The following is a 15,634-nucleotide window of genomic DNA, read 5'->3' as shown; positions in this document are numbered from 1 at the left end:
GTAAATTAATAAGATGGGTTTCATAAATAGAATATTTATTGTTAATTTTGCTACATTTGGTTTGCCTTTAGCATTTATTTTGCAATGCTATATTAGCTTTCTTTAGGCTAAACATCTGTGTTTCATGCCTCTTGAAATTCACATTTATGGGGTGGGTATCTCTAAAATTGATCCAATTGCACAGCAATGAAAAAACTCTGTCCAGAACTGTATGAGAAATTTAGAAATAAGTACATATTTCAAAGCTACATGCCTTTAAAGACAAAATATCACTAGAAGAATCTGACTTCATCAAGCCTTCTAAGAAACCTAAGAAATGTAATTGTAAATAATTACATCATAACACCACAAAACAATTTGAATTTGGAATATAAAGCTATAATCACAATGACAGAGGCACATCATGCTTTCATTTTATGAAATCACTTTGTAAGTCACTTGATCTTTAGCATCCACTGTTCCGAATATCATGCTTACCTTTTTAAATGTCCTAAGAGAAGGTGCCCATTATCAAATTCCTTGTTACAGTGCATTATGGGACATGAAATTGGCTTCCCAGACACCCGCATTTGGCCTCCTCTTCGGAATGAACTTTTTGTTCCAGAATTAATTGTGCCTGTTTTGAGTCCTGCATCATCAGAATATAAAATCTTAAGTTCCTATTTCAGATATTTATACTTTGGACTGGTAATCAAAATTATGACAAAACAATGAAAATTATGATATGGCATCAACCAGGTATATCATAATTAAATGTTTATAAGCTCTCTTATAAAAGAGATAATAAACTAAAAGTACATAGTTATTTGGGACGAGGAAAGCAGTCAACATCTTCAAATAGCCTTCTCTGGAGGAAAAAAATCTGTTTCCTTAAATTAAACATCCAAGAAATATCAAAGATCAAATGCATTAGAAAATCAGTTGCTCTACAGAAACCCTACCTCCCTTTTCATTTATAAAAGTTTACAAGATCTCATTTATAAAAGATCTTTTCTTCTAACTCTTATTTTCTCTTTTAACTGTCTTAAATACATTATAGTGGCTATATAATAGAGGATATGGGTTCTATGAAAAGTTCATTCAACAATGTAACTGAGAGAGTGGGGAGAGGCAGAGAGAACAAGGAAGCTCTAGCCTGGACATCAAGTAATGCAGGTGTCAGCAATAACATATTTATAGAACACAAAGCAAAGATTTACTTGTCATTGTCTTCTTTATATTTATCCTATTTTGTCCCTTCCCTTTTTCTCCTTTCAAAACCAATTAGAAAATATTGGGTTGGACAAAAAGTCCATTTGTTTCTTTCGTAAAATAAAAGACACATTGTTCATTTTCACCAGTAACTTTACTAATTTGGATATTTTGAGTGTGTCGGCTATCTCCCACTATTGGCTTCTAGTGGGTAGAGGCCCAAGTGCTGCTAAACATCTTCCAATGTACAAGACAACCCCACAGTGAAGAATTATTTGGCCAAAATGTCAACAGTATCAAGAAACTTCACAAGCCACTTTTGACATGTTCAATTAGTCACAGCACCTTCTCCATACACTGCACAAATCTTTTTTTGTGTGTTTCAGTTTTGTTATTACATTCCTTGATATCATAAAGCATAATACAATGAAAATGTTGCATATCTTCAATATTAAAATGGCTGCACAAAATTTTACCAATTTTGGTAAGTTTTTTTAAATGCATGCTGATATGACAGCTATCACAATACAGTCTAACAAAATTGTTTTGAATGACGTTAAAGACAACTAAGCATTACTAGAGCCATCGTACAAAAAATCCTAAAACTTTCTGGCTAACCCATCAGTTTGTCCATCATTACCTTCTCTTAATTCCCTCTTATCCTGGCCCATTCTTCATCCCTTTTCTTTATAATTTTGGTCTTACAGTCACACAACTCTTATATACTAATACCCTTGGCCAAATATCATTCTCATAGAACTCCCAATACATAGCATAAGTGGAAAATTTAGAATTATGTTGTGTAAGTAAAGAATTATATAACTGCCAGGAGGATTCTAATATAAAGAGTTTGATTTTTGACTCTCCTTTATTGTTTCTTGTGGATTGTTTAAATTAAATGCCTTAAATATTTCATACAACAGAAAACTGGGTATATCTTTGCCAAGTTTCTTCAAAGCCCCTGAGCATTTAACTAGAGTAGAATATTATTCCTTTAACATCACTAGTCTTAAGATCCCCAAATGGTTATATATGCTTAAAGTTTCAACTGCCTTTTCATGCTTCTGTTTTCATGCTTCTGTAGGGAATACCACATTTAAAAGCTGCCAAAACGATTATGAATGTGCTCTGCCAACAAACAATGAACAGCACTGCATTACACTTTAATCTTAGGGGCATTAAATGACAATACAATTTTTAAATGCAGTCAGAATTAGGGCAATTTTTTAAAGATTTTATTTGTTCATTTTTAGGCAGAGGGAAAGAGAAGGACAAAGAGAGGGAGAGAAATATCAGTGTGTGGTTGCCTCTCGAGGGCCCCGTACTGGGGACCTGGCCCACAACCCAGGCATGTGCCCTGACTGGGAATAGCACTGCCAACCCTTTGGTTCACAGTGCATGCTTAATCCACTCAGCCACACCAGTCAGGGAGGGCAACTTTTATTTGTTGTCCATCCACATTCTAGATGTTGCCCATTAAAACCTTTATTTGCCAAATAGAAGCTCTAATAGAAAAAGCAATTGAAAGAAAATAAGCTTTACCTACCTATGGAAAAGCAAAGTACAGAGAGATTTAAACAGATCTTTTCCTTAAATAGTATATATTCAGTTTTTAAGTTATTAAGTATTCAAATATATGCAAAATGACCTAACTGTAAAGGCCTATAAAAGATATTGATAGATTTCTAAAGTTAGAGTGATTTAGAAAATGGATTATAATAGCTGAATACTTATGGAATAGATTGAATGAGTCCCTTAATGTTACTGAGAAGTAGAATCTCACTTTTTAAAATTAAAGAGTACAATGGCTCATCTCTTTTCCCCCAGCTGTACACTTGTTCAAAGATCTCATCACTCTAAAGCCCATTTATGAAAAATAAATACCCATACCAAATATAGCCCAATGCTAAAGCAGCTGTCCTAGCAATCGATCCCAGGCTTCAGTTTTACAGTGCTGCAAGGACCAAGCAAAAAAGATGAAACAATCACAAAAAAAGAGCATAACGAAAGACCTTAACCCCATCATCCACTAATGAACCAGGTGTAACCTAAAGATATATAAAATGCCAAGTCTTGCCAAGGATCATAAAGACAGCCAAATGACTCATTGTTCCCATCTGGCCTGCTGAGGCAAATACACAAACAGGTATCATAAATTCAATTTATAATGAATTAAAACATTCTGACAATCTGGAGGCCAGGGGTTAGGCTTAAAGGGGCATATTACCTGCCCAATAACATTCTAGACAGGACATGGAAGTGTTAGATTCATATGAGGTAAATGATTTTTAGAAGTGATCTTACAGGTGATAAAAGGCTTGTAGTTCCAGCCCATTCTCCTATCAAAATCACCTAGGATTCTTCTAAAAACTAGAGATGCCTTAATTATCTCTGGAGGTGAGGCACAGGAATGTATTTAAAAGTTCCCAGGTAATTCTCAGGCAGCTAAGGTGAACCCACAGAGCTAGTCATTAACAACTACTGAAAAGTGAATGCATGGCTATCAAGGAAGATTTTTTTTATTATAAGCTATATCCGTAAAAGAACACTCCAAGAGGCAAAACCATTTACCATAATTTCTAAGTCTCTTCTGCTAAAGTACCATAGGTATGGAATGCAAACAATTCCTTTATATAGCTGAATGAAGACACACTTAGAACCCAAGTTCTAGGCTTGTTTTCTGTGTTCACAAAAATGTTTATACAGACTCCTTTCATATAATAATATTCAACTAATATTTATTGAGCATCTCTATACTGAGCATTCTTTTTAGGCATCGACACTAAATAGGATTAATAAGCATTGGTCTCCATCCCCACAGAGCATACATACAGTGTGGTGGAAGAGACAGACAGGTAAACATATCAATCCAATATAACAGATTTATCTTGTATTAGAAATAAATAAAGCACTGTGGGATCAAAGAAGGCTGAGCAACCAAACTTAATTAGAATAAATAAACCTAGCGACCTGTAGTGTTGAGTACTATCTGTGGGGCTAACCCCATAGGAAAGTAAGAAAAAAGAGGAAAAGGCATTTAAAATGGACATGCATGAGGTAGAAATTTGCCAGACACAAATAGATTAAGTGATAAAAGGGAAATACAGTTTCAGGGAATGGCCAAGTGTCAAAACATCTACAAACTATTGCAATTATTGTATAAGTGGTAGTTTGACTCTATTTTGAAAAAGCCCTCTGAAAACTAACTTCAGAAAAGATATCCATGTTCAAAGTTGAGAACTGCATGCATTGATATTTCTAATGACTTTCTGCAGTTAAACGTCTTGCTGAATTAAATCCACATAAAAAGTTTCTGCGGATATCCCAAGCCTTTAAGGGCTTAGTGGATCTTCTACAAGACAGACTAGAAAAGTTGCCATGGTGAGATAGTTCTACTGGCTCTTAAAAATTCCACCGAAATTATCTAGTAGGGAAAAATATTTCAGTGAAACTCTTCCAAGAATCTCAGATCTGCAAAGTAAAGAAGAGGCTACCCCAATACTTTAGCTGAGCCTCCCATGTGGACACTTAATTACAGAATATCTACATAGGCTACCCTGACAAATGAGTAAACTATAATCCTTTAGATCTCAGCTTAAATTCCATTTCCTCAGAAAACCTTCCCTGACCTCAAATAACCTGTTATACACCCTCCAACAGACACATGTACTATTTCATGTGATAACTGTAAAATCATATGAATAAATGAGCAATACCTAAAGAGCTCAAGGATGACCTTTATTATTTACATTCATGTTATACTTTTGCCAAGCAGTAAGATAATTGGTAAAGTAGGCCATTATTAAGAATCACTAAAATTAAATTTCAATAGTTTATATGCTCATTAGCAACCAAATAAATGAACATAATGTCTTAAATATTAAAGCTTTAGAGAAGCTAGGTAACCTTAGCATTCCACTCTGAGTTCTAAAGAATACCTGGCATTTTTAGCCACTGGTCCACACACAGTCTTGCTGCTTCTGTATCAGAATGTCCTCGAATAAATTCCAATTCTTGTAACCCATGAGCATGCTGAAAATCTATTTTTTCCTAAAGATATTAAGGAAAAAATCAATTAACTATGATTACTAACCTGGTTTCCTTGAGAAAAAGATTTTGACACTTTGGTGATTAGAAAGTACTGATTACCCTTTATCTCTGGAATTCCACATCTAGGTCCCAAAGAGATAAGTCAAAAACAAAGGTTCAGGCTCTAAGATGTTGATCCCATTTTATCCATATCTGCACAAAGTTCACTACAATCTACATCTCTAATAACAGCACACTATTTAAGTAAATTATGGTAAGTACATTTCATTAAAGTCAGTAGAAACACTAACCAAACTTTTTCAATGAAGTAGGGACACACTTTTGATATCAAGCAGGCCACCAAGTAGTATTAAAAAAAATAAGGCCAAATATAAACAAAGATTACTTTAAGCTATATGTAACTATATCTGTAGAGGGGGGAAAAGGTTGAAAATAATACATTAAATTCAATCTCTAGGAATAAAGATATCAATGAGTAGTTTCATTTTTAAACTTTTATATTTTTCCCAATTTTCCACATACAGGGTGTGGCAAAAGTAGGTATACAGTTGTTTGTATGGAAAAATAATACAATGATTAACAATACAAGAATATACTGTTCTATGTACTCACTACTGCAACCTACCTTTGCCCCACTCTGTATAGTCTGAAGTCACAGAAGCCTATTAAAAATTTGTCCAGTGAATAGTATTACTTTGAGCAGACACTTATTAGTACTTAATACATGCCAATATAAAGCACTTATTGACATTTAGACCAAGGGTTGGCAAATTTTCTGGGCCCATAAAGGGCCAGATAGCAAATATTTTAGGCTTTGTTGCCCATTCAGTCTCTATTGTAACTCTGCCACTGTTGTATGAAAGCAGCGCAGACAATGTGTAAAACAAATGGGTATGGCTACATTCCAATAAAGCTTTATTTATAAAAACAGGCAGCAGGCCAGTGCCAAACACTAAATTAGATGCTTCAGACTGCTGAAGTCTCTAAATCTTTCTAGATACATTACCTATAAATCTATTTGCACATTCTCTAATCATGCTGTATCTAACAATTAACATTTATTAACACTTACCATGTGACAGGAACAGTTCTAAAAGGATTTTAAATTCTCACAATAACTGCACAATAGATACTATGGTTGTTCCCATTTTATAATGGGAAACAAGTACAGAAAGGTCAAACAAATTGCCCATGGATAAAGAACAATGCCAGGATTTAAACTCCTGCAATCTGATTCTAGGATCCATGCACTTAAACAGTACACCATGCTGCACCTCAAAAAGCCTATGTTCTCAAAAAGAAATAACAAATTCACAAACATTATATTTGTAAGACATGAGTCAGAATAATGAATGGCCTAGTTAGCAACAGACAGGTTCTTCTGTAAGTAGGACAGGGAGATTTAAAATTTTAATCTGAAAAAAAAAGTCTTATAACATTGTTCAAAGTACAGACATAGAAGATGAATTTTCAAAAATGTTAATGTGCATTTTATATTTAAAAAACGCTCTATAAATATAACCAAAGACACTGAAATAGAGGACAGACTGACAGTGACCAGAGGAGAGAGAAGAGGGAATTTCAGGGGAGAATGGGTAGGGTTCACGGGAACAAATTTAAAGGACACATGGATAAAAACTAGGGGGAAGGTGGTAATGGGAGGGAAGTGGGGAGGGTTGGGTGGGTGGGCTGGAATGGGAGTAAAAGGGAGAAAACTGTACTTGAACAATGATTAAAATAAAAAAAAAACAACGCTCTATAATCAACTTAACTAAGTATAGAAACACTGGTTTCAAAATAAAGTTTAAAAGGTTCATTTAGTGCAGGACTTCCAAAGCCTTAAAGTACTAACATGCTTGTGATTTTTCCATCCAGAGAACAGACAGTATCTTAATAATTCACCTATTATTTTTTTTTCAAATGTATCCTATAGGATCAGTGTTCTGAATAACATGCTATGGGAAACAAAGTTAGTTTATTCAAAGATAAAGATTTTTTTCTTATTTATAAGATTAAACCATTTATCAATGTTCCTTATAAAAATCTATCACAATAAAAACTCTTAAATTAAATTACCATATGAGATTAAATATTACTAGTAGCCTACATATTTTAAACAATTACCAATAATTTAAGAAAAAACATGTTTTTAAAAAATGTTTTCTGGCACTTTTGACAATAGAATTTTAACTCTACGGCAAAACACAGTCAATGTTCAAAAAAAAAATTTGCTGGCTGAAATCATCTCCAAATAAGCCACCTTTTTTCTGTATCACAAAGCTACTTCCACAAACTTCAGGGTTACCTCACTTTTTGCAAGTCATCTTAAATCGAGAAATATCAATAAGCAAAGCTGGTAGCTTATTAACTAGTCAGCACAGTACAACATCCTGCTGTGATAAATGTCCTGAAAGTGATTTATCCTGCAAAGATTTTAATGATTTCCTTTTTTTTTTTCTTTAAAACCCCTCCATCATAAAAGATGGACAATCTACTTTAATAGTGAGATACCCGCCATTCACAAACACCTAAAATAGTTGAAAGACTTTTTCTGCTATTAACTATTTTTAGTCAGAGTTATCACTAGAATTCTTCAAAAAAAGTATTTTTATTTCAGTTTCATTATCTTCCTTTCTGGGTAGTTTTTGTTTTCTGTTATTTAGTTTCTTAAAAATAACTTATCCATAAAGGGAACCAAATAGGAACAACAAAAAAAGTCATGAATGGTTAGCAAACAATGAGCTAAAACACCTGTGTGAGTTTCTCTCCTAGAGAAAATAAATTTACTCTTTACAATTGGTTAAACAAGAATTTCAAAAAACTCTTCAATGCTAAGGTAAAGTCTTTGATTCAACAAATGAACATTTACAGAGATGGAGGCTAAAACTACCTTTGAGAAAAACCTTAGTTGTCACAGTGACTATAAGATTCTGAACTCATCATGAAAGTTTTATTCTCTATGTGTCCATTAACACTGCCTGGGAAAAAAAGGCTAGCATCACTCAGGAAATTTGCAGAAAGGGAGGGCAGCCTGCAAACCACTCCTCTCTCAAAAACATTATCCCTACGACCCATAAACAACACACTTAACATAGCTTCAGTAAAGAATCTTCCTTAAAAATGAATAGTGTTTCTGCCAGAAAAGAAAAATTCTGTTTTTAAAATATCTTTATGTCTTGAGCATTTTAGACATACAACTAGATACTATGCTCTAATTTAATTGGTACTGCATAATAAAGTTAAAGTCCCCAAACAAACCTAGTTCTAAAGATTAACTTACTCTTTATCAAATTAGATGACAATGAAACAGGTTATAAAAATATGTATATACATTTATTTATAATAACCAATGAATAAATAATCAAGGAATCAAAAACTGATGTTGAAACTATAAAGTCGTAGTGCTTATCTCAACCTGGGAAATCATCTTCAACTCTGCTCCTTTACAGATTGAAGCTCAAAGTCTATAAAAGCTAAGTGACCTGCTAAAATCCAAACAGTTGCTGAAAAACTCACAATTTCAATTTCCACTTTTAAAATCCTACTATGAAAATTTCTTTAAACAAACTCATTAACATTCTACTCCAAATAGACATACTGGGGGAGTTATTTAAGTAATTTCATTTGGGACTTTCTAAAGCAAGTCAAGGAAAAAGTTGGTATCACATGAGTTTCTAAAGGAGGCTTCATTTTCCACATAGCTCTTCTATAACCCTGATTCAAGTTTCTTCCTCTTAGTAATCAATTTAATCTGAAAGGACAAGCTGAGGTTTGAGAAAGTGATCTGGCTCTATTTAGTAGAAAGTAACTTGGCCACAGCTTATATTTATAAAACTGATAGACAATTTTCACTCTTGCAATAAAGTAACTATAAACCCTTTAATTGCTCATTTGCTTTGAGTAACCCAATGATTTTTAATTCCCAGAAATAAAGTCCACTCAAGTAATTCTATTTTTCCTTTTTTTCCTGTATACACATATGATCAGAGTCCAACAAACTAAAAACAGAGACGTAAAAAACTATTATGAATTACTACTAAATTGATGCACTATCTAGAGTCCTTGCTGAACATGGTTTCAATTATACTTTTTTTGATTACAAATTTCTCCTTACAACTTTATTGTAAGCAATTCCATAATTTGGTAAAACACCAATTAAAATAGCTACATACCCTAAATGCTCTATTCTTTTCTTCTTTCTGCTGTTTCTCCACTTCAACATGGCGGGCTAGACGAGCCAGAGTTAAAGCAACTTTATCCTTCTGATGGTCAATATGGTCTTTATGCTTAACATTACCCTATAATTGAAATAAACAATTTTGATTCCTTTTAACAAACAACATTAGTTTTAGGAGAACACATCCATTTACCAAAGTTATTGTATTAAAGAACTACTTACTTTTACCATTTATCAAATTTCTAAGAAACTTGTCTTGTGTATTTTATACCTTTGCAGTGTTTTGTTGGTCAACCAATCATTCACCAGCACCATTGTTTTCAAAGTTAGATAGACTAGCTGCTAGGGCATTTATCATCTTTATTTACTTTGTAATCACCTGGATATTGAAAAGGTTGGCATTGCTTTGCACTGAGTCCATAAGGTAATGCCATCAAGGCATTAAACCACAGTCCAAAAACATAGCTGGCAGACACAAGGCCCGAAGGCCAAATCCGGCCCTCCACCTTGTTTTATCCGGCCCAGCACTCTGTTTCCACCCGGCGGCAGCACGGAGCTCTCACTTAACTGTTCAGGAGTAGTTACATTTATCCAATCCTAAAATTACATTTGGCCCTTTGAGGGCAACCATGAGGCTGATGTGGCCCCCAATGAAAATGAGTTTGACACCCTGAAGTATAAACATCCTTAGCTTTGTTTTTTTTGTGTGGGTTTTTTTTTTATTTGTTTATTTTTTTTTAGAGAGGGAAGGGAGGGAGATAGAGAGAGAGAGAGAGAAACATCAATGTGCAGTTGCTGGGGGTTATGGCCTGCAACCCAGGCATGTACCCCTGGCTGGGAATCGAACCTGCGACACTTTGGTTTGCAGCCCGCACTCAATCCACTGAGCTATGCCAGCCAGGGCTAGCTTTGTTTTTTCAGCAATGGCATGCCAGTATTTACTTAAGAGAAACTACTGATTTTAACTTCCAGTTAACTTCCAGTTGCCTTCCAGTTGCTGATCCAACATGTAAGTGGCTTAGAAGTTGCCACTCCATCCTAACAATGAGCAAAAAGCTAAACAAACTGATAAGTCAACAGGTCTTCTTAGATTCATCAAAGTCAAGTCACAGTATAAACTGCTGTCCCCCAAATGAGAAAGACAGGGAGGCAGACACAAAGAATCACATCTTAGTGGAGAAGAAACCCATGAGTAGAAACAGTAGCAGGAAGCAATACTGAGTAGGAAAACCTGAACCATAACTGATGAATTGCTTGTCAGTGTGGACAAGTCTAAGAGTTAAAAATTCCAGGGGGACCCAATGTCTGCATCAATTCCCATTCCCACCAGCAATGTATCAGGATTCTGTTTTCTCCACATCTTTAACACTTCTTGTCTTTTTGATAGTACCCATTCTAACAGACGCAAGGTGGTATCATATTGTAGTTTTGATTTGCATTTCCCTGATAATTATAGTGATGTTGCACATCTTTCCATGTGCCTCTGGCCATCTGTATGCCTTCCTTAGAAAAATGTCTATTTGTATCCTCTGTCTGTCCCTTTTGAATCGAACTATCTTTTTGTTACTAAGTTCTTTACACATTTTGGACATTAACCCCTTATTGAATATGTAATTTGCAAATATTTTCCTCCCATCAGTAGATTGCCTTTTCATTTTGATGGTTTCCTTTACTGTGCAACTTTTTAGTTTGATATAGTCCCACTTGTTTATTTTTGCTTTTGGTGCCTTTGCTTTTGTAGTCAGATCCAAAAATTTAATGCCAAGACTGACATCAAGGGGTTTACTGCTTTTTTTTTCTTTTCTGGGAGTTTTATAGTGTCAGGTCTTACATTCAAGCCTTTAATCCATTTTGAGTTAATTTTTATATATGGTGTAAGACACTGGTCTAGTTTCATTCTTTCAAATGTGGCTGTAACCACCACTTACTGACAAGGCTGTCTTTTGTCACAGATTAATTGATCACGTATGTGTGAGTTTACAAGTATTTCTGGGCTCTCTACTTGGTTCCATTGATGTATGTATCAATTTCTATGCCAAAACCACAATGTTTTGATTAATACAGCTTTGTGATATAGTTTGAAATCAAAAAGTGTGCTATCTCCAATTTTGTTCTTTCTCAAGATTTTTTTTGGCTACTCAAGATACTTTTTGTCATTCCATACAAATTTTAGAATTATTTGTTCTAGTTCTGTGAGAAAAAAGCTGTTTGAATTTTGATAGGGATTGCACTACATCTGTAGATTGCCCTGGGTAGTAGGGACATTTGAACAATATTAATTCTTCCTATATATAAGCACAAAATTATGTCCATTTATTTGTGCCTTCTTCAATTTCTATCACAATGTCTTAACAGTTTTCAGTGTATAGGTCTTTCATCTCCTTGATTAAATTTATGCCTAGGTATTTTATTCCTTTTGATGCAATTATAAATGATATTTCCTTAATTTCTTTTTCTGATAGTTCATTATTAGTGTATAAAACTCCTGTATATTGACGTTTTATCCTGTGACTTAATAAATTCATTTATTAGCCCCGGATGGTGTGGTTCAGTGGATTGAGTGCTGGCCTGTGAGCCAAATGGTCACTGGTTTGATGCCCAGTCAGGACACATAACTGGGTTTCTGGCCAGGTCTGCAGTACAAGGCACAAGAGGCAACCACACATTGATGATTCTCTCCCTCTCTAAAATTAAATAAATAAAATCTTAAAAATAAATAAATTCATTTATTAGTCATAAGTTTTTTTTGTTTTTGGAATCTTTCGGGTCTTTTATATACAGATGTTCCTTGACTCATGATAGGGTTATGTAAACTCATCTTATGTAAACTCATCAAATAAACTCATCTTAGGTTGATAATATTCTAAGTAAAAAATGCATTTAATAGCCCTGGCTGGTGTAGCTCAGTGTGGATTGTGTGGGCCTGCAAACCAAAGGGTTGCCAGTTTGATTCCCAGTCAGGGCACATGCCTGGGTTGTGGGCCAGGTCCCTAGTTGGGGGCACATGAGGGGCAACCACACATTGATGTTTCTCCCTCTTTGTACTTCCCTTCCCCTCTCTCTAAAAAATAAATAAAATCTTTTAAAAATGCATTGAATACACCTAACTTATGGAACATTATAGCTTAGCCTAGTCAGTTTTTATTGAATGCAAATCACTTTTCCATTCTAAAGTCAAAAAATTGTAAGTCACATCATAAACTGAAGACCATCTATACAGATTATGTCATCTGCAAACAGTGTGTTTTACTTCTTTCTTTTCAATCTGCAATTAGATGCCTTTTTTCCACCTGGCTTAGACTTCTAAAAACTACATTGAATAAAACTGGCAAGAGTGGACATACTTGTCTTGTTCCTAATCTTAGAGGAAAATCTTTCAAACTTTTCATTGTTGATTATGTTACCTAGAGATTTGTCATATATGGATGTTGAAGTACATTCCCTCTATATCCCCTTCCTTCAGGGTTTTTTTCTTTTCATAAATGGATGTTGAATTTTGTCAAAAGCCTTTTCTGTTTTTATTTGGATGACCATATGATTTTACCCTTCATTTAGTTAATGTGATGTATCACATGGATTAATTTGCAGGTACTGAGCCATCCCTGCACCCCTGGAATAAATCCCACTGGGTCATGGTATATAATCTTTTCAATCTATTGTGGAATTTGGTTTGGTAATATTTTCATGAGAATTTCTGTATCCAAATTTTCTCAAATATTAAATACAGGCTTCTTATACTTTACTTTTCACTCATCTGCTCACCCAAAAGGTGAGCCTCTAAGTCTCTTCTTACTGCCATAACTAGCTAAACCAGTTGTCTAGAAATTTTGCCAAGATCAAGTCAAAGGGGACGGAGAATATACGTCACAATCCTGCTTTTGTGAAGCAAGGTCTCGAAACTCCGTACTGAAAAGTGGGACTTCGTAAAAGAAATTGTCATTTTACAAGAGCTTGTAGTAGTGTATCATTTTGTGGTTTCATGCTAGATAAATTATTTGTATTTTAAAATTATTATTACTAATCTCTAAAAAGTACTTCAGTTCTTAACAAATACAACCAAATTAAGCATTTTTTACACTATTACTTTTTTAATGAAAATATGAGTAGAGTCACTAAACTTCTCTGTGAAATAGAATAAATCTGCTTCAGATACCACATAGGGTGATATAATCAATGAGAAAGCACTCTGTAAAAATAGTTATTATCCAGAAAAGTGATAACAATCCAGTTCCCTATGTGACTCACCAAGGCATTTTTTGGCTACTAAAAAAGCCAGTAATAAAAAAAGATGAAATTTGGAGGAGGAAGAGTGTAGGTAAAGAAAAGAGAGAGGGAATATAGATAGAATCATCCAAGGCAGAGCATTATTTACTGTTGTTATCTCTCTGTGAATGTGACCTGGCACTGATCAGAGGAACACCAATTGGAAGATGATTATTCCCTCCTACCAACCTCTTTATCTTCTATGTAAGGGATCCCAAGTTCAAAGAAGCTCAAAGGAGCAACCAACTGCAAAAGTGGCATAAATTAAGTTTGCAAATCATATTATCCATCTGACTCGTGCAATTGGTTTGAAAAGAATTCCTAAAACTGCATTACATCATACATAGTCAAGTTTCAAAGCCTGATTACCCATCCTAAAATTCTGGTCCATAGATCTGAAGTTTGCCATCTCCAGAAGTGCTGTTTATCAGAAGCTTCTCATACCCAACTTGTAACTCAAACCACATCCCAAACAACATTTTGGAAAGCAACAATTTTTCTCAAGAATTTTATATTCAAATACAGATGGAGCAGAAGAAATAAACACAGCAAAGCAGTACAATATTTATTTACCATTTCCAGCAGCAAAGCTTTGGAACCAGGAAACAACCCTTTTGCACAAAGCAATCTCCTTCCCACCCCCAACTGGTTATTGTTTACAAATACAAAGCACACAGAATAACTGCTTTATATGAGCAAATTTAAAAACATACATATATACCCCATTCTGTAAAGTAATTTAGTTAAGAAGGCTACAGTAACATTGAGCCTGTTAAATAAGATTCTTCCTGTATTGTCTTTTGGGTAAACTGCCAATATCTACATGTATAAAAATTCCCTTCTAGAAAGAAATGACTTCGATTATCCTTCAGTATAGGTTAAAAATAAATAAATAAATGTAACCTTGGAATTTCAAGGAATTTAAAAACATCTCTGAAAATAAAGGAAAATAAAGCAAAACAAAGCAAAGCAAAGCAAAGCGGAGTCACGACTTTTTAACCCTGAATGCCGCTGCTCTATCTCTGGCACAGGAAATAAAAGGATGAATCATGCAGAGAAAAGGTGACAATGACAACAGCAGCAAGGAAAAGAAACCCAAACCAGAGAAAAAACAGGGAGTTGGCAAAACATGCTTTGGGTGCTGCTGGAGATACCATTGGCACAAAGTTCACAGGTCCTTATTTAATACAATACCTCCATACTCCAATGAAGCAAGATTTTTAGAAATATCTTTATTTTCTCCAAGTCCACCCACAATTCATCTGTAAGCCAACAGGGAAATCACCCACATTTACTTACAATGAGGACACACTGCCAATAGGTGGTCCTGAAGTATGCAACCATATACCCACAACGGGATTTCCCATTCCACTTCAGTGACATTATCCTGTTCATCTTCAAAGTTATTCTCTACCAGTGCCTCAGTTCTATTTCAATACTAGAGCTGTCCCTGCCGCTAGAGGTGCACTGATTGAGAGCTCTCCTTTGGCTAAGTTCAGGTAAGAAAATAATTGCTCTAGATGTCTGTAGTGGACTAGGGTGCAAACCAACTTCTATAGACAAGACTATTTCTATAACCTTACAGGTAAAGGCTACACAAACAGTACAGTTTGAATAGGTAGGAACCAATGTTTTCATGGGTAATGTATCTTTCTTCAGTTTAATTTCCTCCAATTATGGCCTCATAAAGCTGTGTCTTACAATTTTAAAACCAGAAACACAATGCTGCCCATACCCTTGCACACAGATTCCTTCACCAAATGCCTGGCTCCCATTTCTCCACTAGTCCAACTAACTCTTATCTGATCATGTTCCAAACCTCAGCTCAATCAAGAACTTCACAAGAAAACCTTCCTTGACTCCTTTACATGGACCTCTCTTTTGTCCCAACTGCATCACAGGCACTCCTCTAAACAGGATAATTACTTGTATTGGTATTTCTTTCTCTTAAGG

At 34.8% G+C, this 15,634-nt stretch overlaps 1 protein-coding gene across 2 annotated transcripts in view; it reads right to left on the bottom strand.

Annotated features, from left to right (window-relative positions):
• ZNF451 (zinc finger protein 451) overlaps positions 1-15,634 on the bottom strand; it is an 80,817-nt gene that overhangs the window by 45,081 nt on the left and 20,102 nt on the right. For both annotated transcript variants that reach the window (XM_045844227.1, XM_045844226.1), the window contains exons 4-6: positions 9,414-9,539; positions 5,130-5,241; positions 478-628 (exon numbers count right to left, since the gene is read on the bottom strand). In XM_045844227.1, coding sequence (XP_045700183.1) covers positions 478-628; positions 5,130-5,241; positions 9,414-9,539 — 389 coding nt within the window. The remainder of the gene's footprint in view (positions 1-477; positions 629-5,129; positions 5,242-9,413; positions 9,540-15,634) is intronic.

This window comes from Phyllostomus hastatus, unplaced genomic scaffold (assembly GCF_019186645.2).
Source record: "Phyllostomus hastatus isolate PE091 unplaced genomic scaffold, TTU_PhHast_1.1 phas_contig_40, whole genome shotgun sequence".
Lineage (NCBI taxonomy): Eukaryota > Metazoa > Chordata > Mammalia > Chiroptera > Phyllostomidae > Phyllostomus > Phyllostomus hastatus.
The sequence above is the reverse complement of the archived record's forward strand: the minus strand, read 5'-3'. Positions and strand labels throughout refer to the sequence as shown.